We start from the raw sequence: 26,920 nt of genomic DNA, 5'->3' as shown, positions 1-26,920 counted from the left end.
AAGTCTTCCCAACTTATGACACCCCATCCGACGGGGTGTACAGATTTCTGGATTTTGCACTAACAGCTTTCCAGCGCCAGCATTTGGACCAGATGCTTTTGAGTTCGATGCTTTTCATATGTACTGCGTTTAGAAGACCTGGGACCTTTAAATTGAATCGTGGGCTCTCTCTCTCTGGCATTCTATTGCGGGGCAAATGTAGAGTAGAGCCACAGAGGTTGTAACGTGTTGAAGCAATATAAAGAAATATCGAAAGGGGCGCCATCATTATTTCACCTACAAATCCTCCCATGAGTCCTCCCCCTACCCCTCCATCCTTGCCACCAAATTCCATGGATTCCATGATGTGGATGATGATGGAGATGATGCGGCAAGAAGAAGCATGTCGAGTAGAGCGCGTGGAAGCGGTGGAGTGAGAGGAACGATTGGTGGCTGAAGCTGAAGCTCGTAGACAGGAGCGCGAGGTAGACGTCGAGGTTCGTAGGTACTTTGGCGGTTCGCTTTGAATCTCATAGTTACAGGGAAGCATAGAAAGAAGGAGCATCGTAAGAAGAAGCATCACAAGCAGAAAACATTCAAGTCAGGTGACAAAAATGTAAAATTTGACACCTACAATGGACTGCATGATAATGACAGCTTTGGCTTTCCTCCGCCAATTTGAAGTTGCATTTGCAGAAGGGAACTTTAAGGAAAGGTCCAAGCTTCGCCATGTCAGTATGTACCTAAAAGGCACCGCCAACAGTTGGTGGCTGACCCTGATCCTAGAAAAACGCAAGCCCCAAGATTGGACTGCTTTCAAGGAGTTCTATGCACAATTCCTTCCTCCAGACTACGAGGAAGAAGTAAAGAAAGAATGGGATTGACTCTCACAGTCAGAGAACGAAACTGTTCCACGCTATGTGGATAGGTTTTGGGACGTTCTCTTGAAAGTCACCCCGCGCAAGAAGATTGAATATTCGGAGAAGATACGCAAGTTTGAATCAGGATTGCATGAAGCCTTGCAAAAGGCTATGATGCTTTACCCTCGAGGTAACTTGCAGATACTTATTGAATCAGCTCGTATAGCTGACGGTATACATGACAAGGGTACTCCGAGGAAGGTGGAGCAAAGCACCTATCATGCCAAGGGGAAGGCTCTCCATGAAAAGCCTACTTCCACTTCTTCTCAAAAGAAGAAAAGAACCGCCTCCGATGCAGAAGCAAAGCCAAATCAACCCAAGAAAGAGAAATACCTCTCCTGCCGAATTGAGAACCTACATTAGCGAAGGAAGATGCTTCAAGTGTGGACAAATTGGACATATGAAGGATGATTTGTAAGGTGCAGCGGAAGTGAATGTTGAACTTTGCTCAAGATGAGTGCTCCGAATTGTGCTCAAGGTTCCTTTTACTTACGGCAGAGAGAGCCTTCCGTTCCTTTAGTGAGAGAGTGCAATGGACACAAACAAAGTGAATGGACTCTGTGAGTGGAAGTGCACGAGACTGAGAGTTAGAGAGAGAAGAGAATACGACACCGGGAAGTTGTCAAACCCTCCTCCAAGGGCCCCACTCTCGATGGCAAGAGTGGTCTTTGCTATTGATTGCACAAATCTCTACAATGCTTGGACTTGCCGACGATGTCAACGACGACGACGAGACGGGCTGAAATCTGAAAATGCTAATGGTTGAAATCTGCAAATGTTGTATCTGCTGAATTCTGACTCTTTGTCGGAGACGATGTCGATGGTGACGATGCCACGACGACACGCTGAAAATGCAGATGCTGAAATCTGCGTTTTCTGGGCACAAATCTCTACAATGCTTGGACTTGCCGACGATGTCAACTACGACGAGGACGACGATGAGACGGGCTGAAATCTGAAAATGCTAATGGTTGAAATCTGCAAATGTTGTATCTGCTGAATTCTGACTCTTTGTCGGAGATGATGTCGATGGTGACGATGCGACGACGACACGCTGAAAATGCAGATGCTGAAATCTGCGTTTTCCGGGCTGAATCTGCAAACTACGCAGGATCTAACAGTGCGGCGAGGATCTGTTGTGGGAAGGTGAGATCTGTGTGGTTTGGGGGTTCTTCTGCGGGTTCTAAATGCTGAAAACTGAAAACACTGATGCTTGTGGGGATTCCATGGCGAAGATCTGCAAAAACGCTGAAGTGTCTTGTAGATGCAAAGACGCTAGGGCTGAAAATGGTCTTGCTGTGGAGAATCTGCTAATGTTGGGGCTTCTGCTTGGTCTGCTGTCGCCAGCAAAACGTTGGCTGATCTGGCTACTGTGAAGCAAAAACGCTAGGGCATCTGGGGTTCTGCTGAGAAGTTGCCTATTGAGCGAGTGCTCCTGTTGCCTCTTCTGCCAGAAAGTGCTAACTCTGGGTTGCTTTGTTAGGTGCAGCGGAGTGAATGTTTGCGCTTTGCTCAAGATGAATGCTCCGAACTGTGCTCAAGGTTCCTTTTTGTTCTTATGGAAAATAGAGCCTTCCGTTCTTAATGAGAGAATGCTATGATCACAAACAAAGTGAATGGACACTGTGCATGCAAGTGTATGAGACTGAGAGATAGAGAGAGAAGAGAATACGACACCAGAGACGTTGTAAAACCCTCCTCCGAAGGCCCCACTCTCGTCGGTGAGAGTGGTCTACTTATGATTGCACAATCTGGTACAAACTGAATGCAAGAGATTGATGCAAGTCTAGGCTATTGCGGCAATGATGACGGGGATGACGAAGTCAACATAAGGGCTGAAATTTGCAATCTTTCTACTGCTGTTCAAAAACGCTATGGGCTGAAATCTGCTACTAGTCCAAAAACGCTGATTTGGGGGCTGTTTTCTGTGGGTCTTTGACGTTGAAAATCTGCAAGTTTAGGGCTGAAAATTGAGGTGTCTTTAGGCTGAAAACTGATGGTCTTTCCGGCCCGAGTCTGCTACTTCTTTATGGGCTGAATCTGCTACTCTTCTATTGCTGAAAATCGGCGAAGGCTGAAATCTGCAAATGCGGAGATCTTCAAAAACGCTAGGGCTGCTGATGTCAAAAACGCTAGCTTGTCTGCTTCTTCAAAAACTCTAGAAGTTGTGCGATGCTGCGGGGAGATCTGATGCAAAAACGCTATCTGCTGTTGTCTTCTGGCGATTGTGCTGGTGCAAAACTCCAGGCTATGATGCTTGATGGAAACGCTAGAGGATGAAGTTCTTTGCTTGGAGGGAAACCACCAAGGCTTGGTCTTGCTGAGAAGTTGCCTGCTGAGCTTGGCTCCTGTTGCCTCTTCTGCCATTTAGTGCTAACTCTAGTTTGCTTATATACAAACTTAGCAAAATTGCCCTACCTACTTTCCAACAAAAGTCACTTAAAAATAATAAGTGAAAAATGTCAAAAATAGGTAAAATAGGCTAAATGCACTGGAAAATTCCCCTGATGGAATCTGATGGATTCTGGTGGGAATATTGATGATCATGCTGTGTGCAACCAGAGGATATGCATCTACACTAAGTGACTGGGCATGCACGGTCTACGAATAGACTCACAAAAGTGCTAGATCACTTCTAATCTAGACTGACTGGACTGATTGAACCTTGATCATGCTGTAGCTTGTCCACGGACACATAGGGTTGGATGTGTCACGTGACATGCTTTTATATTATCTTAGCAAAATTGCCCTACCTACTTTCCAACAAAAGTCACTCAAAAATAATAAATGTCAAAAATAGGAAAAAATAGGCCTATGCATTGTAAAAATGCTCCTGATGGGTTCTAATAGAAATCTGATGGTCATGCTGTGTGCAACCAGAGGATATCTAAGTGCCTGGACATGCACAGTCTGCGAACAGACTCACAAAGTGCCAGAACACTTCTTATTCTAGACTGACTGAACTGGACTGAACCCTTGTCATGAAGTAGCTTGTCCAGGACACATAGGGTTGGATTTGTCACGTGACATCCCCTTCTTTTCAAAGTGAGGTACTGGTACCGAACTGTATGGCGTCGAGGGAGATCGCCAATAACATCCGGAATCCTGGAAAGGACTCTTCGCCGGCCCACTCTGATGTGTGGGTTGGTGCAATACTTGAACTTCATAAAGGTCTGCAATGCCTTCTTCTTTGGGCTGCGCCGAAAGCAACACAAAGTCATCTTCAATGCTTCCACTTCGTCTATAGCCATGTGTCTACCTTCTTCAAGAATCTCCGAGGCTGAAAATTCCCGAAACCAATTCCAACACAAAAACATGAACATACCCATTCCATGTAAAGTGACTGGAAAAATACTATTCCTTCGAACAAACTGTGCATACGATGCAAATGAACAAAGTGACGGAGTGCCAAATCGTTCATCAAACACACGCAAACAATGAGATCTAATCTTGTTTTTCTAATCTATCCTTATCAACTGTGGCAAATCACAATGGAAATGCCGATGCTTGATGCTCAATCCTTCTTGTGCTCTATTGGATATTGTGTCATGCCAAGGAAGAGACATGGACTGTGAATTCCTTGGATGCAAACATTTCATCTTTCCATGAGTAATCCGCATACATCCGTGCTCATTCATGAGTGAATCGTGTTCAACGTACAATATGTCATGCCTATGAAAAGGGATCACATAAGGACGGTAAAAGGCACAAGGGGAGGCTGGACAAGCCCTTCTTTCTTGGGTTTCCTGTCACTCTTCAAAAACACGATTAGGAATCGACACGCCCAAGAGGACTTGGGTTACGTGCGACCGCAACAAGCAAAACAAATTGTTGTGGTTCTTTCCTTGAGTGATACAAAACACTACCAAAGCTCTGATACCAATGTAAGGTGCAGCGGAAGTAAATGTTGAACTTTGCTCAAGATGAGTGCTCCGAACTGTGCTCAAGGGTTCCTTTTACTTACGGAAGGGAGAGCCTTCCGTTTCTTTAGTGAGAGAGTGCAATGGACACAAACAAAGTGGTGAACACTGTGCTGAGACTGAGAGATAGAGAGAGAAGAATACGACACCAGACAAGTTGTCAACCCTACTCCAAGGGCCCCACTCTCTATGGCGAGAGCGGTCTACTTATGATTGCAAAAATCTCTACAATGCTTGGTGTAAGGTGCAGCGGAATGAATGTTGAACTTTGCTCTAGATGAGTGCTCCGAACTGTGCTCAAGGAATCCTTTTACTTACGAAAGGGAGAGCCTTCTGTTCCTTTAGTGAGAGAGTGCAATGGACACAAACAAAGTGGTGAACACTGTGAATGAAGGTGCATGAGACTGAGAGATAGAGAGAGAAGAATACGACACCAGAGATGTTGTCAAACCCTCCTCCGAAGGCCCCACTCTCTATGGCGAGAGCGGTCTGCTTATGATTGCACAAATCTCTACAATGCTTGGACTTGCCGATGTGGACGATGACGAGACAGGCTGAAATCTGCAAATCGTTATCTGCTGAATTCTGACTCTATGTCGATGACGATGTCGATGGCGACGGTAGAACGACGATGCGCTGAAAACGCATATGCTAAAATCTGCGTTTTCCGGGCTGAAACTGCAAACTTCGTGGGATCTGACCGTGCGGAGAGAATCTGCTACGGGAAGGTGAGATCTGCGAGGTTCGGGGACTCTACTGCGGGTGCTAACTGCTGAAAACTGAAAACGCTGGTCTTCTTGTTGCCTTGTTGCGCCGGAATTGCAAAAACGTTAAGGTCGAGGCTGATCCAAAAACGCTAGGGCTGGTTTCTGTCTTCTGCTGCAGCCGGTTGTCTTGCTGCTAAACGCTAGGCTGATCTGCTGTGGTTCTGTCGCCAGGTTGATGCAGAAGCAAAAACGCTAGCCCATCGGCTGTGGAGCAAAAACGCTGGGGATCTTGGGGTCCTGCTGAGAAGTTGCCTGTGAACACACTGGTTTCTGCTGCCTCTTCTGCCAGAAAGTGCTAGCGCTAGGTTTGCTTATATATAAACTTAGCAAAATTGCCCTACCTACTTTCCAACAAAAATCCCTTAAAAATAATAAGTGAAAAATGTCAAAAATAGAGAGGTCTATGCACTGTAAAAATGCTCTTGATGGGATCTGATGGGAATTTGATGGTCATGCTGTGTAAGGTGCAGCGGAATGAATGTTGTATTTTCTCAAGATTAGTGATCTTTATTGCTCAAGGTTCCTTTTAGTTCTTAGGGAAAGTGAGAGCTTTCCGTCTTATGGAGAGTGCTGTGATCACGAACAAAGTGAGTGGATATTGTGCGTGCAAGTGAATGAGACTGTGAGAAGGAGAGAGAAGAGATACGACACCGAGAGGTTGTAAAACCCTCCTCCGAAGGCCCCACTCTCGTCAGCGAGAGTGGTCTACTTTGATTGCACAAAGATGTACAATGCGAATGCAATGGACAAATGCAAGTTGGACTATGCCGATGACGACGACGACAACGACGACTTGATGGCTGAAATCTGAGATCTTTCTGGGACTGTTTCGGTGGCTGAAAATGACTTTTGGCTGCGTTTTTATGGCTGAAAATGGGGGAACATCTGCAACCGTCTTGGGGTGGTCCTTCTACTGCGTCGTAGTGCTAGAAATGCTGTGGATCTGATGTGCTAAAGGCTGAAAGTTAAAAACGCTGATGCTGTCTTGTTCTTGCCAAAAACGCTGGGCTCTGTAGGACTTCTTTGTCTGCGTTTTTAGAGAGGTTTGCACCTGCTGAAAACGCTGCATATGCTGAGGTGCCAAGCTGTGGAAAACGCTGGAATAGGCAGCACTCCTAGCGTTAGTGATTGTTGATGAAAACGCTGAAATGCTGAGACAATAACGCCACAATGCTGATGGTCTTGGTGATGATGCAAGGGGGAAAGGATGCGGGGGATCTGGTGTTGCCGCGGTACTGCAGGAGGACTCGCCGGCTGAGGTCTTTATCCAAAATGCTAGGCTTCGGGGGGGGGGGTACTGCTGAGAAGTGACTTGTTGAGCGGGAAGCTACTGCTGCCTCTTCTGCCAGAAAGTGCTAACTTGGGTTTGCTTATATATTAACTTAGCAAAATTGCCCTACCTACTTTTGTTGGAAAGTCACTTAAAAATAATAAGTGAAAATAACCAAAAATAGGGAAAATAGGCTAAATGCACTGGAAAATTCCCCTAACTGATGCTAATGGATTCTGACGGGAATTTTGATGATCATGCTGTGTGCAACCGGAGGATATGCATCTATGCTAAGTGACTATGCTAAGTGACTGGGCATACGGTCTACGAATAGACTCTCAAAGTGCCAGATCACTGCTAATCTAACTGACTGAACTGACGGGAACCCTGCTATGGTGTAGCTTGTCCACGGACACATAGGGTTGGGATGTGTCACGTGACATCCCCTCCTTTTTAAAGTGAGGTACTGGTATCGAAGTGTATGGCGTCGAGGGAGATCGCCAACTGCATCCGGAATCTTGGAAGGGACTCTTCGTTGGCCCACTCTGATGTGTAGGTCATGCGGTACTTGAACTTCATAAAGGTCTGCAACGCTTGCTTCTTTGGGCTGCGCCGAAAGCGACACAAAGTCTTATGTGGCTCCTTCGATGTGTCAACTTCGTCGAGTATCCTGCTTCTTTCGTCTTCAAGAATCTCCATGGTTGAAAATTCGTGAAACCATCTCCAACACAAAACCATGAACATACCCATTCCATGTAAAGTGAAGAAAAAAAATCTTGTCTTCGCTAAAGACTGTGTATGCAATGTAGATGAACATAGAAATGGAATGATAACCCGTTCATCAAACACATGCAAACAATGAGATCGAATCTTTTCTGTTTGATCGAAATCAATCAACTGTTGCAAATCACAATGGAAATGCCCATGCGTGGTGCTCATACTATCATGTGCTCGTTCGGAAACTGTGTCATGCCAAGGAAGAGACATTGTCACGAGGACGTGGCAGTTATTAACCATGTCACAAAGATGTGGCAACTGCTAACCTTGGTTGCTGGTTTCTTTCCAATGGGGTTTATTTTATTTGTTTTGAGACCCTCTTTTTGAAGTAGCAAACGGTCGGACATTGTATGGCCAATGTGAACGGTACATTCACCCGCAGACGGCAAGTGGTCGGCACTGGAATTCGTATGGTAAGAAGATGTCTAGGCTCAGAGCAAGATCATATAGGTCCCCCCGTCGCACTTAGCAAGTTGGTGGATACTAGGAAGTGAACTCAATAAAGGCCTAAGGTCAAGGTGTGACTACCAACTGAAAGTATCCGTTAGTTGGGCCACATTGCATTTTTGGATGCAGTCCCAATGAGGATAGATGGTCAGAAGACCAGTGGGAGCCCAACGGAAGCATCTCCTAAAATTTAGGGAACTGCTATTTTGGGCCGAGAAATGTGTTCGCGTCATTACCTCCGGTATGACTAGGGGAACATTTTACAACTCTGCCGCGAAGTCAACTGGGCAACCGGTCAGGATATTTTCAAGCGGCGAACCCGAAATGGGAAAATGCTTGTAAATGCGCCAAGTGGCACATTTCTGTGCACTTTCCAATGCAAGGAAAAATGGGCGCTGAATTTTAAGCTGAGAGGAGCCTCATTCACTCTCTGTCTCACAGGTTAATAGCTATGGAGTGCTTCCTTTCCCTCTTATGTACAGTGCGGTGCCAGGAGTGATGCCCTGCACGCTATGCACTGCCCTCTCTCTCCCCTATGAGCAGTATGTTATGCCCCACTAGTGGGCTTTTCATTTGACCAATGTACAGTTATGTGGGTTCATGCGCGATTGCCTAGGCAAGAGCCTCTTGCACAGGTACTGGATTAGCTAGCAGCTAATCCCCCGCAGGTACACGTGAATTCGAAGAGGTTTCACGCCAGAAATCTCGTCCGATTCAAAGGGCAAGTAGCCCTACAGGTGTGGGAGCTCGAGGTCTTGCTACTGATGCGACCGGCGCGCAAAACGGAGCCCAAAACAGGGAATTACAGCCTGCTGTGTATTTTTGCAGGTTTAGGGTTTCGGCCCTAAACGGACCCAAATCCCCCAAGGAGGTTCGGGGACGCAAGGGGACCGTTGTACAGGTGAACTGACGCATTTTCGGGGCAGAAAACAGAGAATCAGCGTGCTGTAGATTCTCGCCAGGTTTTGCAAAGTGTTCGTATGCGTCGGGAAAGTCACCTATTGCGTGGGGATATTGACTGTGAAACGTCCTAGTACAGTTATGTTGCCGAAATCGGGCCAGAACATGTGTTTCTTAGCCTAGATTGTGCGGGGCAGCTTGTGGGAGATCATAGGTTTTATTCCCTTTGATAAAGAATAAAGAAATACCGAAAGGGGCGCCAATTTTGGGGCCTACAGGTTGTCGGTGTCTGTTCGGAGCATTCTAGCTTCCGAGCCGTGTGTGTGATTAAGTGTTAATTCTCGTTACAGGTCTCCTTTTCAAAGTGCTCTGTGTGTGTCTAAAGTAAAGAATTTCGGGTGAAAGCCAACACCTACCGCCCTACGGGCCGGTTTCATGGTTCCATCGCGGGGACATCAATCACTTTTTCCTTAAAGAGTGAGCCTGGATTGTTTAGGGTAAAAACACAAAGTGCAGGAACGTGGGGATTACACTATGGCCGACAAGGGGAAGGGAATTATGGAAGAGGGTTCCTCTTCAAAGGACAGGCAGGAGATTCCTATGGTTTTTGAGATTGGCGAGAGCTCACGGCCACGTCAGTCTGTACCTCCTGTCAACGTGAATGTCCCTCTAGTAGTAGAGGGCTTTATGACAGGGCAACTTGAGGATGACGCGTTCAAGACTCAGTTAGTTGCCGCGGTGAATGTCTTTTCGCAGCTGGTGCAGAATCCGAGGTTTATGAAATTCTTGCAAGCGCCACCAGTGCAACAGCAAAATAGGCAACCTACGCCACGTACGGAGCTTGTTGATGCTCAAGCCCAGGTACTTCATGTGGCACAGGAGGAAAGGGAACACTCGCATGTTGCAGAGTCGGGGGCTCCAAAGCAGGTTCCTCCCGTGCTTGAACAGGTGGCTAGAATGCCTATTCCACAGGTTATGCCAGTTCAGCCCGCCACCTTTCAGAGCCAGCATGCTGTCTTGAATGGATAGGGAGTTGGATATCAGGCAATGCACTCAGTTTTTCCACCACCCACGGTACATCCTGGGTATTTCGGGGGTGGATCAGTGTTCCAAAGTATGGCTGGTTATGCGCCTGGAAGTCAGCCGTACATGCCAGGAACAGTGTTCGGGGGTATGCAAGGCATCATGCCAAACCCCATGTATGGTAGTATCGGCATGCAGCAAGGTTTCCACTGCAACCAGGGTCAGTTTGGGGTGCCACAGGGTCATTTTGGCATGGCTGGTTTTTCTGGATAGCAGCCAGATATCGCACCACTGACGCAAAATGTGAATGGCCAAGGCATGCCGATCATGCCTACTACAGTGCCCATGTTGCAGACCATTCCGTATGACAATTTGGGGGCACTAGAGAAGCCGAAGGCTTACAAAGAAGGTGGTGTAGCGGTAAAGTTCAGTACCTTCAGTGGTTTTGAGGATAAGACAAAGGCCCTCACTTTCCTCCAGCAGTTTGATACAGCTTATGCGAGAGGGAATTTTACAGAGGCCTCGAAGGTCAGGAAAGCTACCACTTTCTTAAAGGACAATGCACTTACATGGTGGACGACATTGTTAATGCAAGGACAGGCACCCGCCACTTGGGTTTGCTTCAAGCAAATGTTTGCATCTGCTTGGCTATCAAATGAATTTGAAGCCGACGTCCTGACAGATTGGCACCAGCTTACTTCAGCTTCGTGCAAGAGCTTGCTGGAGTACAATAGGAGGTTTTGTAAAGCATTACTCTCAGTGACCTACAAATTTGTGCCACTGATAGAGCAGATAGAGAACTACTGTTGTGGGCTGCCTAAAGGGCTTTGCGATTACTGTACAAAGAACAGAGTGGCTACTCTTACTCAGCTTATGGAAGTTGCGAACACTGGTCTTGCCTTGTTGAAAGGAGAGGACAGTGGATTTCCGAGCAGTGACAAAGGAGGGCAGCAAAAGAAAAATTCAGCGAAGAAGCCCTTTGTGAAAACGGCTCCTGATGCGTCACAGGGGTCAGAAAAGGCCACCAAAGACAAGGATTCAGTCGGCACTTCTGGAGCGCAGGTAAAGAAACAGAAAAGGAAGCCTTTTGTGCACAAGTCGCTCGAGGAAAAGAAGGTCCTAGTGGCTGAGAACAAATGCTTTATATGCGAGCAGCTTGGTCACTTTTCTATCAATTGTCCACAAAGGAAAAGGCCAGCTGACTCAGAGGATAAAGAAAACCAGAAAGGTAAGAAGCCAAAACCCACGGCAGGTCTAGTGCCAGACATGGTGGGTGACAGGCCCAACAAAGATGCTAGTGAGTTATGCAGGGCATGGGGTGAAGTTAGGGATCAGACGGCACACATCTTCTTTGATCCAGGTGCCAAAGCCAACTTTATCTCACGAGAGTTAGCTATGAAGCTGGGCATCAGAGCTGAAGAGATGGGGTACACAGCAGAGGCAGGGTTGGCATGTCCTTGCCACTCAGAGTGTGTTACTCCCATCATTGGAAAACTGCGTCTGCATATTCAGTCGTATGTGGACATTGAAGAGTTTTACATCATGCCGCTGGAAGGTTGTGACGCCTTGTTGGGGATCCTGTGGATGTTCCGAGTGTATGGAGTCTTGGAAGCCTACAACAAAAAGATCACTGTACAGCATAGGGGCAAAACTCACATCTTGGATGTAAAGCTTAAAGGAGAGTCAGTCCCTATTGTATCTGCTTCTGCTATCACTTCTGTAATAAAGAATCATCTTTCTGTGTACTTGATTTTTGCACGTGATGTCTCAGATAGTGATCAGTCAAATTTATCTGTGTTAGATAAAGAAAGGTCAGCATTTTTGCAAAAGTTTAGTGACTGTTTTTCTGATTCATTACCGTCACAATTGTCGCCAGAGAGACCTGAGGACCATCGGATAGATTTGGTGCTAGGGTGTAGCCCACCAAATAGACCTCCCTACAGGGTTAGTGCGGCGCAGCAGAAAGAGATTATGGGCCAGGATGAGGAGTTATTAGAGAAGGGACTGATTCAGCCTAGTTCTTCACCCTTTTGCTCCCCAGTGCTCCTAGTGCAGAAGAAGGATGGCTCATGGCGCATGTGTATTGATTACCGTGCGTTGAATAAGAATACCATCAAGAATAGGTTCCCTATTCCTAGAATTGATGATATTCTCGATCGTTTAGAGGGTGCTACAATTTTCAGCAGGATAGACCTTAAGAGTGGGTACCATCAGATTTGTATAAGGCCAGAGGATGTGCACAAGACTGCGTTTAGAACGACATTTGGTCTTTATGAGTTTCTAGTGATGCCGTTTGGGCTAACAAATGCTCCTGCCACGTTCAACAGAATGATGGACCGGATTTTTCGCTCGCATCAACAGTTTGTTGGAACGTTCTTCGATGACATGATAGTGTATTCGAAGAATGAAGAGGAGCATAGGCGTCACTTGACCATTGTGTTTGAAGAGCTGCGCAGTCACAGGTTACTTGTCAATCCTAAGAAAAGTGAATTCTTCCTCGAAGAGATCCACTTTCTGGGCCACATAGTCTCAAAGGATGGTGTTAGAATGGATCCCGCAGAGGTCGAAGCTATCAAGACATGGCCAGACTTGAAGACTGTGCACGATGTCAGAAGCTTCTTGGGATTGTGTTCCTACTATAGAAGGTTTATCAGAAATTTTGCAGAGATAGCATCGCCTCTTCACGCATTGCAAAAGAAAGAGGTCACTTTCAGATGGACCCAAAAAGAGATTTCAGCTTTTAGTCTCTTAAAGGAAAAGTTGACTTCAGATCCAGTTATTGTTTTGCCAGATCTAAGGAAGTCATTCGTGGTCCAGTGTGACGCGTGTGGCAGTAGCATCGGAGCAGTGCTAATGCAAGATGGACGGGTAGTAGCTTATGAAAGACGAATTTTGCAAGGGCTAGAGAGGACTATGCAAGTCTATGAGAAAGAGCTCTTGGCCGTGATTCATGCGCTTTCTAGCTGAAAGCACTACCTCTTAGGTGCTGATTTTGTTGTCCAAACCGATCATCAAACCTTGCGATACTTCTTGACACAGTCAAAGTTATCCGAAAAGCATATGCGATGGGCAAACATTCTTTCCATGTTCCACTTCCAGATTATGCATGTGGAAGGCAAGAAGAATGTTGTGGCTGATGCGTTATCAAGAAAGCCACAAATTTCAGCTGTGTCAATTCCTTATCATCATGAGTTAGATGACATGAAGGAACAATATACTGCTGATGAAGATTTTGCAAGGATCTTTGAACAGTTACAAGAGGGGCAACATCACGAGCACTACCTCCTCAGAGATGGTTAGAGATGGTTTTATGATGATGCATGGCAGACTTTGTGTCACTAGGCCACTGCGACATAAGGTCATGGAAGAGAGTCATGTCCCACCGTATGCAGGGCATTGTGGCATTGATGCAATAGTTAAAGCGGTAGAGACGTTCTTCTATTGGCCTACCTTGAGGAGAGATGTGGATGCCTTTGTGAAAGCATGCATAGTTTGCCAAAAGGTCAAGTTTGACAGGCAAAAGGCACCAGGGTTGTTACAACCACTGCCGATTCCGGATAAGCCATGGGAAAGCATTGCTATGGACTTATCTTTGATCTTCCAAGGACGCCAACAGGGAGTGATGGTATATGGACCATTATCTGCAGGTTCAGCAAGCAGACCCATTTTATCCCTGTCAAGAAGAAGATAAAATCGAATCAGATGGCACGCTTGTTCATGTACAATGTGTTTAAGTACCATGGTATGCCACAATCGATTATCAGTGATCGTGATCCTCGCATGACCAGTTTGTTCTGGAGAGGATTGTTTGAGAACATGGGCACTACGCTCAAATTCTCGTCTTCGTTTCATCCACAAACTGATGGACAGTCAGAAGAGGCTAATTCTATTGTCTTAGATCTGTTGAAATGCTGTGTCAGATAATAAGGGCAAGTGGGAACAGTATTTGCCAATGCTGGAGTATGCATACAATAATACGGTGCATTCGTCTACTGGCAAAGCACCTTTTGAAATTGTTGAAGGCGGCAAAAAGGTTCCTCCCATTTTGCATACAAAGGACAAGATCTTTGAGGCAGATCGATATGTTGAGAACATGGATGAGATGTATAAGAAGATCAAAGTTGCCTTGGAGAAGACTCAAGCAAAGCAAAAAAAGGCTGCTGATCATCACCGTTGTGAATTGCTACTATCACCTGGTGATTGGGTTGTGTTAAGGTTCGAAAAGGCAAGGTTAAAGAAGATGAAGGGCAAGGAACGGCTGTTTCCTAAGCTCAGCATGTGCTACTATGGGCCTTTTCAAGTGCTTGACAAGATCAGCGATGTGGCTTACAGGCTGAAATTGCCTGATGCATGGAAGATTCATAATGCGTTTCACGTGAGTCTTCTAAGACCCTTCGTGGGTGATGTGCCAGAAGATATGCCAGATGAGGATCAGCCAGAAGTTGAGGAACTTGATGAGATCCTGGTACCTGAGCAAGTTTTGGCACATAAGGACAGAAAAGTTAAAGGACAAGTTGCAAGACGCTATTTGGTGAAGTTCAAGAACTATCCGCCTATGGATGCAAAGTGGATGGAAGAGCATGAATTGTCAGAGTCACCAAATGTATTGCAGCTTTACCTTGAAGCCTTTGGGTTACAGCCTACTTATGCCCCAACCCAACGTGTGAATAGGAGGGGTAATGATAGAGCTAGTACATCAAATGTACATATGAATTCAATGCCATAGATGGAAATGGCAAAAGTATGAAGGTCTCATTAGGTCATTTGTATTTATGTATGTTATGACCTTTCTTGCAGATACATGCGATGATAAAAGAGTGTTAATAGCACAAGATCATCAATGGCGTGTATTTATTGTATGCAATCGAGGACGTTTGTGATTTCAAGAGGGGGGTATGTCACGAGGACGTGGCAGTTATTAACCATGTCACAAAGATGTGGCAATTGCTAACCTTGGTTGTTGGTTTCTTTCCAATGGGGTTTATTTTATTTGTTTTGAGACCCTCTTTTTGAAGTAGCAAACGGTCGGACATTGTATGGCCAATGTGAACGGTACATTCACCCGCAGACGGAAAGTGGTCGGCACTGGAATTCGTATGGTAAGAAGATGTCTAGGCTCAAAGCAAGATCATATAGGTCCCCCCGTCGCACTTAGCAAGTTGGTGGATACTAGGAAGTGAACTCAATAAAGGCCTAACGTCAAGGTGTGACTACCAACTGAAAGTATCCGATAGTTGGGCCACATTGCATTTTTGGATGCGGTCCCAATGAGGATAGATGGTCAGAAGACCAGTGGGAGCCCAACGGAAGCATCTCCTAAAATTTAGGGAACTGCTATTTTGGGCCGAGAAATGTGTTCGCGTCATTACCTCCGGTATGACTAGGGGAACATTTTACAACTATGCCGCGAAGTCAATTGGGCAACCGGTCAAGATATTTGTAAGCGGCGAACCCGAAACGGGAAAATGCTTGTAAATGCGCCAAGTGGCACATTTCTGTGCACTTTCCAATGCAAGGAAAAATGGGCGCTGAATTTTAAGCTGAGAGGAGCCTCATTCACTCTCTGTCTCACAGGTTAAGAGCTATGGAGTGCTTCCTTTCCCTCTTATGTACAGTGCGGTGCCAGGAGTGATGCCCTGCACGCTACGCACTGCCCTCTCTCTCCCCTACGAGCAATATGTTATGCCCCACTAGTGGGCTTTTCATTTGACCAATGTACAATTATGTGGGTTCATGCGCGATTGCCGAGGCAAGAGCCTCTTGCACAGGTACTGGATTAGCTAGCAGCTAATCCCCCGCAAGTACAGGTGAATTCGGAGAGGTTTCACGCTAGAAATCTCGTCCGATTCAAAGGGCAAGTAGCCCTACAGGTGCGGGAGCTCGAGGTCTTGCTACTGATGCGACCGGCACACGAAACGGAGCCCAAAACAGGGAATTACAGCCTGCTGTGTATTTTTGCAGGTTTAGGGTTTCGGCCCTAAACGGACCCAAATCCCCCCAAGAGGTTCGGGGACGCAAGGGGACCGTTGTACAGGTGAACTGGCGCATTTTCGAGGCAGAAAACAGAGAATTCCGCGTGCTGCAGATTCTCGCCAGGTTTTGCAAAGTGTCCATATGCGTCGGGAAAGTCACCTATTGCGTGGGGATATTGACTGTGAAGTGTCCTAGTACAGTTATGCTGCCGAAATCGGCCCAGAACAAGTGTTTCTTAGCCTAGATTGTGCGGGGCAGCTTGTGGGAGATCACAGGTTTTATTCCCTTTGATAAAGAATAAAGAAATACAGAAAGGGGCGCCAATTTTGGGGCCTACTGGTTGTCGGTGTCTGCTCGGAGTATTCTAGCTTCCGAGCCGTGTGTGTGATTAAGTGTTAATTCCTGTTACAGGTCTCCTTTTCAAAGTGCTCTGTGTGTGTGTCTAAAGTAAAGAATTTCGGGTGAAAGCCAACGCCTTCCGCCCTACGGGCCGGTTTCAAACATGGAATGCGACTCCCTTACATACAAACTTTTTAGCTTTTCACGAAAAATCCGCATACATATGTGCTCATCCATGAGAGAAACGTGCTCAACATACAATATGTCATGCCTAGTAAAAGGGATCACATAACGATGCTGACTAAAATACAGGAAACCTTCACGAATGAAACCCTCGAACAATGCGTGCGTATCAATCATGCGAACACACAATACTTCCTGTGATGGTTCTTTGGACCAAGGCTCGAGAGCCAAGAGTGGTTCTTTGGGATCTATCGAATCTTCTTGTGGGGGATTTGTGGACCTCGACTCGAAAGCCAAGATCGATTCTTGGTGATTGATCGAATCTACAACAAGGTTAGCTTCGCTAGAAAAAGCATCAACTAACACATCATCCTTGTGAACAATCACATCTTCTTCATGCAACTCATCATGCTTGTGAGAAACCACATCTTGATCATGCAAATCATCATGCTTGTGAGAAATCACGTCTTGATCATGCAAATCATCATGCTTGTCATTGTCATCCAAATCATCATGCAAATCATTATCCATCAAATCATCATGCTTCTCATAATCATGCAAATCCTGTGTCATGCTATGGAGAAAAAGAGACTGAGAGAGTCTCCTTATCTCGAATCCTTTCAACCTTGTCCTGCATATTAGCAATGAGAGATGGAGAAGGAGCAGTGTCCACTCCATGAAAAACAATAGGAGAATCACTTTTGGCATTGAGAGTTAAAAGTGTTAGCCTCCCAATCAACGAGAGGGTTTATTTCACGAAACCATTTCATGCCTAAAATCATATCACATCCTGAGAGAGGAGAAACAACAAATCTTCTAGTGAAGGCAGTCTGTTGAATTGCAAACAACACATCAAGGCACTCCTTCGTGATGAGAGCGTCCATACCAGGACGAAAGCCAGAGACCTCGATAGGAGATCTCGGACTAACTTCGAGGCGGGCTCTTTCAACAAGAGAGGGGCTGATCACATCATGCATACTACCTGGGTCAAACAATATGACAAAACGGTGCCCCGACGTACGACCATAACATTTAATGACTGAATCATCAATGGGAGGGTCCTGAGAAACTTTGGGCACAATCGTGTTATCATTCATTGCATTGACAGATATAGTGGGTGCTGTGGGGTCTTTAGATTCATTCGATTCAAGCTTAAGACATGTTCGTTTTATGTGACCCTTAATGTGACAATGAAAACAACGACCTTCCTTAGAATAAGTGCTTTGTTCTTCCGAAGTGATGTATCCTCCTACAATTCCTTGTGCTATCTTTTCATCTGGAGGAGTAAGCTTAGGTTTAGCAATTGTGTTAGCCTTATCCTTAGATTCATTGGAAGAATTCTTTGATGAGATACTGTTGGTAGATTGGTTAGAAGAGTTATTATTCTTACCATTCTTACCGTTCTGAGGAGTCTGCGAGGTACTTGTGGAAGTCTTGTTCTCCTTAGGCTTTCCCTTGTTGTGCTTCATCTCTTGTGCGAGAGCAATCGCTACCTCCTTGTTGAGATCGATTGGATCGAGTACCTCGACATCGTATTTGATATACTCGTCCAATCCAAAGAGAAAAGCCTCTTTGCGCTCTTCATCCGACATGCGTAGTTGGGTACCTAGCTGCAAAACACGATTAGAAAAAGACATAACCGGCATACCATTTTGCTTGAGAGCGCGCCAATCGTCTTTCAACCGTGCGAGGTACTGAGGTGGCATAAACCGCGCCTTGAGCTTGTCTTGGAAATCAGCCCAGCTAAAAGAGAGGGGCGTGAAATCGTCGGCTGCCTCTATGTGCGCGGCTAGCTGTGCCTCTTGCCATACGTGGTACCAATTGATGGCGTCACCGGCAAGGTACATAGCTGCCGTCAAAACTTTGTTATTTCCTGTCTTCTTAGTTGTCGTGATGCAACCAAGACTGAATAACTGTAGCATCCATCTTACCGTCATACTTGCTGAAAATCAACTTTTCTGTAACTGGATGGTTGGAATCCGCGTCATGGCTTGTGCCACTTGACGAACTTCCACGATCTTTGGGTGGTTCGGTCTTCGAGGCTAGGACTTGGGCAATCAATTCTTGAGTGCGTAGCTCTCGTCGAGCTTCACGCTCGGTCTCCAAAGCCGATCTACGAGCTTCACGCTCGGTCTCCAAAGCCAATCTATGAGCGGCGCGATCGGCCTCCAATGCTGTGTTTCGTGCTGCCGTTTCTTCCTTCCTTAGTTCTTTTCTTTCTTTTCTTGCGTCGCGCTCGTGTTCTAAAGCAAGGCGCTTGTCTTCCTGTCTATCCATCATGGCCATCATCTGCTTCATCATTGCCTCCATAGGGTCTGGCGTAGATGGCGAAGAGGGAGGGTTGGAAAAATCTCCTGGTGGGGAGAATCATTCGTCGCCTCTCTCATGCTCATCACCTGAATGCGAAGTATCCATGCCGCTTCAGGTGACAACCATGCACTATGATCTTGGGGTCTTAAGCTCGCGAGGAACTTGGGTTCTTGAGGGTCTTGAGGTCCTTGATTCGTGAGAATCTTGGGTTCTTGAGGTTCTTGAGTCTTGAGGGTCTTGGGTTCTTGAGGTTTTCTTTCACTTGCAAATCACGATGGAGAAGGATCTTCATCCGAGTTCTACCCTTTTCTGCGGGCGCACCCGTTGGCGGCCTTGCGCTTACACCAAGGTTGCTTTTCCCCACCTCACGTCGATTGGCCGGCCACTAAGTGCACGGTCCGCTCTCGATGAGTGAAAAGAGACACAAGGGGAGGCTGGACAAGCCCTTCTTTCTTGGGATTCTTGTCACTCTTCAACAAAATACGATTAGGAATCGCCACGCCCGAGTAAACTTAGGTTGGTGCGATCGCAACAAGCAAAAAAAAATTCTTGTGGTTCTTTCCTTGAGTAATGCAGAACACTTCCAAGCTCTGATACCAATGTAAGGTGCAGCGGAATGAATGTTGTATTTTCTCAAGATTAGTGATCTTTATTGCTCAAGGTTCCTTTTAGTTCTTAGGGAAAGAGAGAGCTTTCCGTCTTATGGAGAGTGCTGTGATCACGAACAAAGTGAGTGGATATTGTGCGTGCAAGTGAATGAGACTGAGAGAAGGAGAGAGAAGAGATACGACACCGAGAGGTTGTAAAACCCTCCTCCGAAGGCCCCACTCTCGTCAGCGAGAGTGGTCTACTTTGATTGCACAAAGATGTACAATGCGAATGCAATGGACAAATGCAAGTTGGACTATGCCGATGACGACGACGACAACGACGACTTGATGGCTGAAATCTGAGATCTTCTAATCGCTGAATTCTGGGACTGTTTCAGTGGCTGAAAATGACTGTTTTGGCTGCGTTTTTATGGCTGAAAATGGGGGAACATCTGCAACCGTCTTGGGGTGGTCCTTCTACTGCGTCGTAGTGCTAGAAATGCTGTGGATCTGATGTGCTAAAGGCTGAAAGTTAAAAACGCTGATGCTGTCTTGTTCTTGCCAAAAACGCTGGGCTCTGTAGGACTTCTTTGTCTGCGTTTTTAGAGAGGTTTGCACCTGCTGTAAACGCTGCATATGCTGAGGTGCCAAGCTGTGGAAAACGCTGGAATAGGCAACACTCCTAGCGTTAGTGATTGTTGATGAAAACGCTGAAATGCTGAGACAATAACGCCACAATGCTGATGGTCTTGGCGATGATGCAAGGGGGAAAGGATGCGGGCATCTGGTGTTGCCGAGGTACTGCAGGAGGACTCGCCGGCTGAGGTCTTTATCCAAAACGCTAGGCTCCGGGGGGGGGGGGGGGGGGGGGGGGGGGGGGGGGGTACTGCTGAGAAGTGACCTGTTGAGCGGGAAGCTCATGCTGCCTCTTTTGCCAGAAAGTGCTAACTTGGGTTTGCTTATATATTAACTTAGCAAAATTGCGCTACCTACTTTTGTTGGAAAGTCACTTAAAAATAATAAGTGAAAATAACCAAAAATAGGGAAAATAGGCTAAATGCACTGGAAAATTTCCCTAACTGATGCTAATGGATTCTGATGGGAATTCCGATAATCATGCTGTGTGCAACCGGAGGATATGCATCTATGCTAAGTGACTGGGCATGCACAGTCTACGAATAGACTCACAAAGTGCCAGATCACTGCTAATCTAACTAACTGAACTGACGGGAACCCTGCTATGGTGTAGCTTGTCCACGAACACATAGGGTTGGGATGTGTTACGTGACATGCTGTGTGCAACCAGAGGATATGCATCTAATCTAAGTGTCTGGATATGCACGGTCTGCGAACAGACCCACAAAAGTGCCAGGTCACTTCCTAATCTAGACTGACTTGACTGAACTGAACCCTGGTCATGCTGTAGCTTGTCCACAGACACATAGGGTTGGATGTGTCACATGACATCCCCTCCTTTTCAAAGTGAGGTACTGGTACCGAATTGTATGGCGTCGAGGGAGATCGCCAATAGCATCCGAAATCCTGGAAGGGACTCTTCGCCGGCCCACTCTGATGTGTGGGTCGTGCGGTAGTTGAACTTCATGAAGGTCTGCAAAGCTTGCTTCTTTGGGCCGCGCCGAAAGCGACACAAAGTCTTCTGTGGCTCCTTTGATGCTTCAACTTTGTCTAGAGTCATGCTTCTTCCTTCTTCAAGAATCTCCATGGCTGAAAATTTATGAAACCACTTCCAACACAAAAACATGAACATACCTATTCCATGTAAAGTGACTGGAAAAAATCTTGTCTTCCTCAAAGACTGTGCATGCAATGTAGATGAACAAAGAGACGGAGTGCCAAACCGTTCATGAAACACATGCAAACAATAAGATCGAATCTTGTCTTGTTGATCTAAATCAATCAACTGTGGCAATTCACAACGGAAATGCCCATGCTTGGGGCTCATACTTTCTTGTGTTCTTTCTACGATTGTGTCGTGCCCAGGAAGAGACATGGAATGTGACTTCCTTGGGTGCATACTTTTTAGCTTTTCATGAATAATCCGCATACATACGTGCTCATTCATGAGTGAAACGTGCTCATTGAACAATATGTCATGCGTAGGAAAAGGGATCACATAAAGACGGTGACTAAAATACAGGAAACAATTACGAATGAAACACTCAAACAATGCGTGCTGACGAATCACTTGAACACATAATACTTCTTGTGGGAGTTCTTTGGACCTAGGCTCGAGAGTCAAGATTGGTTCTTCGTGTTTAATCGAATCTGCAATGAGGTTAGCTTCACTAAAGAAAGTATCAACTAACACATCATCCTTGTGAACAATCACATCATCTTCCTACCAATCATCATGCTTGTGATAAATCACATCGTGATCATCATGCAAATCATCATGCTTGTCATTGTCATTCAAATCAGCATGCTTATCATTATCATTCAAATCATCATGCTTATCATCATGCAAATCCTGTGTCATGCTTTGGAGAAGAAGAGACTGAGGGAGTCTCCTGTTCCTGATTCTGTGCAAACTGCGCCTGCACAATAGAAAAGAGTCGCAAGAACTCTTTCATGTGTTGGTCGCTCTTTTCTTTTCTTGCTTTGTTCTCGCGATCAAATTCTGCTTGTCTTGCTTTGTCTTCCAAGCGTGCTTGCTCGTACTTACGCTCGATGGCTGCCAATCTTTCTTCGCGTTCACGTGCTATGGCTGCCATTCGTTCTTCATATTTATGTTCTATGGCTGCTATTCTTTCGTCGCTTTCTAGCTTACTGTGCATCATCATCTTGTCGAAAGCCTTCATAGGAGTTAGTGGCAAGTGCAATCCTTGTCGTACATGGGAAAGGGGGAGGGTCGGAAAAACCTCCTGGTGGAGAAAACTCTTCTTTGCCACTCCCGTGCTCACCACCTCCATGCGAAGTATCCATTCCGCTTCGGGTGATGACCATCCACTGAAGTCTTGGGTCACGAGGAACTTGGGTTCTTGTGGTTCTTGGGTTCTTAGCGGTCTTGAGTTCTTCAGGTTCTTGAGGTTCTTCTTTCGCTTGCAATCGGCGTTAGAGAAGGATCTTCTGTTCACCCGAGTTCTGCTCTTTTCCGCGGGCGCACCTCTTGGCGGCCTTGCGCTCACACCAAGGTTGCTTTTTCCCACCTCACGTCGATTGGCCGGTCGCTAAGTGCATGGTCTGCTCTCAATGAGTGAAAAGAGGCACAAGGGGAGGCTGAACAAGCCCTTCTTTCTTGGGTTTCCTGTCACTCTTCAAAAACACAATTTGGAATCAACACACCCAAGTGAACTTGGGTTCGTGCGACCTCAACAAGCAAAAAAAATATGTGGTTCTTGTGGTTCTTTCCTTGAGTGATACAGAACACTGCAAAAGCTTTGATACCAATGTAAGGTGCAACGGAATGAATATTGAGCTTTGCTCAAGATGAGTGCTCCGAACTGTGCTCAAGGAATCCTTTTACTTACGAAAGGGAGAGCCTTCCGTTCCTTTAGTGAGAGAGTGCAATGGACACAAACAAAGTGGTGAACACTGTGAATGAAGGTGCATGAGATTGAGAGATAGAGAGAGAAGAATACGACACCAGAGATGTTGTCAAACCCTCCTCCGAAGGCCCCACTCTCTATGGCGAGAGCGGTCTACTTATGTTGCACAAATCTCTACAATGCTTCGACTTGCTGAAGTTGTCGACGACGATGAGGACGACGACGAGACGGGCTGAAATCTGAAAAAGCTAAGGGCTGAAATCTGCAAATCGTTATCTGCTGAATTCTGACTCTATGTCGATGACGACGGTACGACGATGACGCGTTGAAAACGCAGATGCGAAATCTGCGTTTTTTGGGCTGAAACTGCAAACTTTGTGGGATCTGATCGTGTGGCGAGGATCAGCTACGGGAAGGTGAGATCTGCGAGGTTCGGGGACTCTACTGTTGGTGCTAACTGCTGAAAACTGAAAACGCTGGTCTTCTTGTTACCTTGTCGTGCCGGAATTGCAAAAACGTTGAGGTCCAGGCTGATCCAAAAACGCCAGGGCTGGTTTCTGTCTTCTGCTGCAGCCGGTTGTCTTGCAATGCAAAACGCTAGGCTGATCTGCTGTGGTTCTGTCGCCAGGCTGATGCAGAAGCAAAAACGCTGGCTGATCTGGGTTCTTGTCCAAAAAACGCTAGCCCATCTGCTGTGGAGCAAAAACGCTAGGGATCTTGGGGTCCTGCTGAGAAGTTGCATGTGAACACACTGGTTCCTGCTGCCTCTTCTGCCAGAAAGTGCTAGTGCTATGTTTGCTTATATACAAACTTAGCAAACTTGCCCTACCTACTTTCCAACAAAAATCACTTAAAAATAATAAGTGAAAAATATCAACAATAGAGAAAATAGGTCTATGCACTGTAAAAATGCTCTTGATGGGATCTGATGGGGATCATATGGTTGCTGTGTGCAACCAGAGGATATGCATCTAATCTAAGTGTCTGGACATGCACGGTCTGCGAACAGACTCACAAAAGTGCCAGATCACTTCCTAATCTAGATTGACTTGACTGAACTGAACCCTGGTCATGCTGTAGCTTGTCCACAGACACGTAGGGTTGGATGTGTCACGTGACACTTGGACTTGCCGACGATGTCGACGATGATGAGGACGACGAGGAGATGGGCTGAAATCTGAAATCGCTAAGGGCTGAAATCTGCAAATCTTTATCTGCTGAATTCGACTCTATGTCGGTAACGATGTCGATGACGACGATGCAACGACGACGCGCTGAAAACGAAGATGTTGAAATCTGTGTTTTCCGGGGTGAATCTGTAAACGTTGCGGAATCTGACCGTGCGGCGAGGATCTGCTGTGGGAAGGTGAGATCTGCGAGGTTCGGGGGTTCTACTTCGGGTACTGACTGCTGAAAACTGAAAACGCTGAGTCTAGGGCTGGTTCCGTCGCGAAGATCTGCAAAAATGTTGAGGTTGATCTGCAAACCGAAAACGCTAGGGCTGAAAATGGTCAGGCTGTGGAGAATCTGCTAACGTTGGGGCTTCTGCTTGGTCTGCTATTGCCAGGAATCTGCAAGAGCAAAAACACTGGCTGATCTTGTCCAAAAACGTTAGCCTTCTGCTGTGATGCGAAAACGCTAGGCCTCTTGGGGGTTCTGCTGAGAAGTTGCCTGTTGAGCAAGTGCTCCTGTTGCCTCTTTTGCCAGAAAGTGCTAGCGCTAGGTTTTCTTATATACAAGCTTAGCAAAATTGCCCTACCCAATTCCCAACAAAAGTCACTTAAAAATAATAAGTGAAAAATGTCAAAAATAGGGAAAATAGGTCTATGCATTGTAAAAATGCTCATGATGGGTTCTGATGGAAATTTGATAATCATGCTGTGTGCAACCAGAGGATATGCATCTACTCTAAGTGCGTGGACATGCACGTTCTGCGAACAGACTCACAAAAGTGCCAGATCACTTCCTATTCTAGACTGACTTGATTGAACTGAACCCTGGCCATGCTGTAGCTTGTCCACGGACACATGGGGTTGGATGTGTCACGTGACATCATGCCAGCTTATTGATTTTAACTGTTTGTTCGGGTGGATCTAGCCCAACGTCCCTTTTTGGTTAGCTAGGTGGGAGTGTGCATTATCTATGTTCTAACCCACTGATTGGGTCCACCATAACCTGTGACTACTCATTAGCTGCTTATGTGGCTACCCTTCAACTTAATGAAGGAAAATAAATTGCAAGTAGATCTAAATTTAGCAAAAGATATACAAATTTCTGAATGATTTTTCTATTGACTTGCCCGCCGACCCAAGTAAACAACCTATGGCCTAGATAAATGGGGGCGCCCTGAAAAAATGCCACATCATCACACTGTACAATAAATTGGCCCCGGGGTAAATTCGCAACCCTCGACTTTAGGTTTGCTCCAGGTAGAAAGACATTGATGGTTTCGTGTTCCTTTCTGTTTGGAGGAGTATCTTCTTTCGCGGCAGCGATTCGGCAAGGTACTACGTGGCGACTATCCCGTCGACACATCCAGTGTTTCGACGCCACATTGAAGACTCCGACAACAGCGAGGACCTCCCTGGGACTTGCCTACGACGCATCAACGTTAGACATGTCCACCGAGGCGAACGCCGACAGTGGGTCTGGGGCGTAGCACTGCCACCGTCAGATACGCATGAGCCGACGCCCACTCAGCAGTCCCCGCTGTCTGAAAGTCTCCCTCAATGCGTCGAAGCTCCCAACGGTGTGGCCCTCACTCACCATCCTCCCCGTCACCTACCCCCTGTATATATGTTCGTTAAGGGAACCATTGTACATGTGCACAGTTGTAAATACACAGTTGTAGGCAATGCACTGTTGCAGCCAATGGTTTACGCAAATAGTGGAGTTCCCGTGTTTGAACTTTGCTCTTGATGTCTGCGCAGTTTGCTGCTCCCTGAAGCCACTACTAATTGCAAGCGTGCGATTAGGCACTACAGACGGTGAGAGTAATGTTAGAGCAGTAATGAAGAATACAAGGTAAAGGGAGGTGATCTACTAGATGAGATGGTGTATTTTAATGATTGCGAAAATATAGTACAGAAATCTGGGAGGCAAAACAAGATACAAAGGGGTCGAAAAACCACTGCAGTGTCACGTGTTGATACGCATGCTTACACCGTCGAGGGTGTCATGTTAGCGGCTTCTCTAATCAGATTTCTATACATTCTTTCAGAGCTAAGTAAATGCCTTGTAGCAGTGGTCCTCATTGCTCATCACATGGTATCAGCAGGTGGGCCCACAACAACGGATGAAAAGGGTCGCTGCTGAGCCGCCTGAAGAGGAGGTGCGGAGTGGACTTGTCCTCCAGACATCGCGGAACAGTGTAGACTTGAGAGGAATGCGGGTGGATGAAGCTCTAATGAATCTTGACTTTGCATTTCTCAAACACAGACGCTCCTCCATCTTTTTCGTTATACATGGGGAAGGAACAGGAGCACTGCGAGCTGCAGTTTTAGAGAGGCTGAAAGGACATCCTTTGGTGTTGAAGTTTGAACAAGAAAGTCCAATGAATTATGGTTGTACAGCAGTTTACCTCAAGTGATATGCCCCGGCGCCACACATGTACACTAATTCTTTGTAGTCTAAATTTTAAAAGCCCTGTCTCCTTTCGTGGCCATCATATCATGTATGTCTAACGTCCACAAGGTGAGGGTAAAAACATCAACAATAAACTAATGAGAATTTTAGTCATAGTATGATCACTTTGGTGTTTTAGCATAACCATGTATTTCAATTCTACTATACATTACTTGTACTAACCTTATTTTGATCAAGTTTGTCATCTAAGAATACTTATAGGCATGTTGGTAGATATGTGTATTGCGAGAAGATGTGTGTGTGTTTGTGTTCATTAATGCACATATGCGATTCCCGGCGTATGATTATGGTGTGCCCAAAGTTTTGTGCCAGTTGTGTAATTGCCTATATGAGCTTAACAACCTCATATCCTTTGAGGCTAATACAAGGCC

At 46.1% G+C, this 26,920-nt stretch overlaps 1 protein-coding gene across 3 annotated transcripts in view; it reads left to right on the top strand.

Moving 5' to 3' along the window:
- Positions 1–26,719, top strand: part of LOC147443392 (DNA mismatch repair protein MutS, type 2) — a 32,204-nt gene extending 5,485 nt beyond the window's left edge. Inside the window, exon 4 of one of the 3 annotated variants that reach the window (XM_086529264.1) lies at positions 26,179–26,719. In XM_086529264.1, coding sequence (XP_086385390.1) covers positions 26,179–26,493 — 315 coding nt within the window. In that variant the 3' untranslated portion in view covers positions 26,494–26,719. Of the gene's footprint in view, positions 1–26,124 lie in introns of all 3 variants that reach the window. The other 2 variants (XM_086529265.1, XM_086529266.1) reach the window with 2 other exon arrangements.
- The last annotated feature ends 201 nt before the right edge of the window (positions 26,720–26,920 follow it).

Source organism: Adiantum capillus-veneris, chromosome 14 (genome assembly GCF_014529385.1).
Source record: "Adiantum capillus-veneris isolate H3 chromosome 14, ASM1452938v2, whole genome shotgun sequence".
Taxonomy (NCBI): Eukaryota; Viridiplantae; Streptophyta; class Polypodiopsida; order Polypodiales; family Pteridaceae; genus Adiantum; species Adiantum capillus-veneris.
Note: the sequence above shows the minus strand (reverse complement) of the source record. Positions and strands in the feature narration are given on the sequence as shown.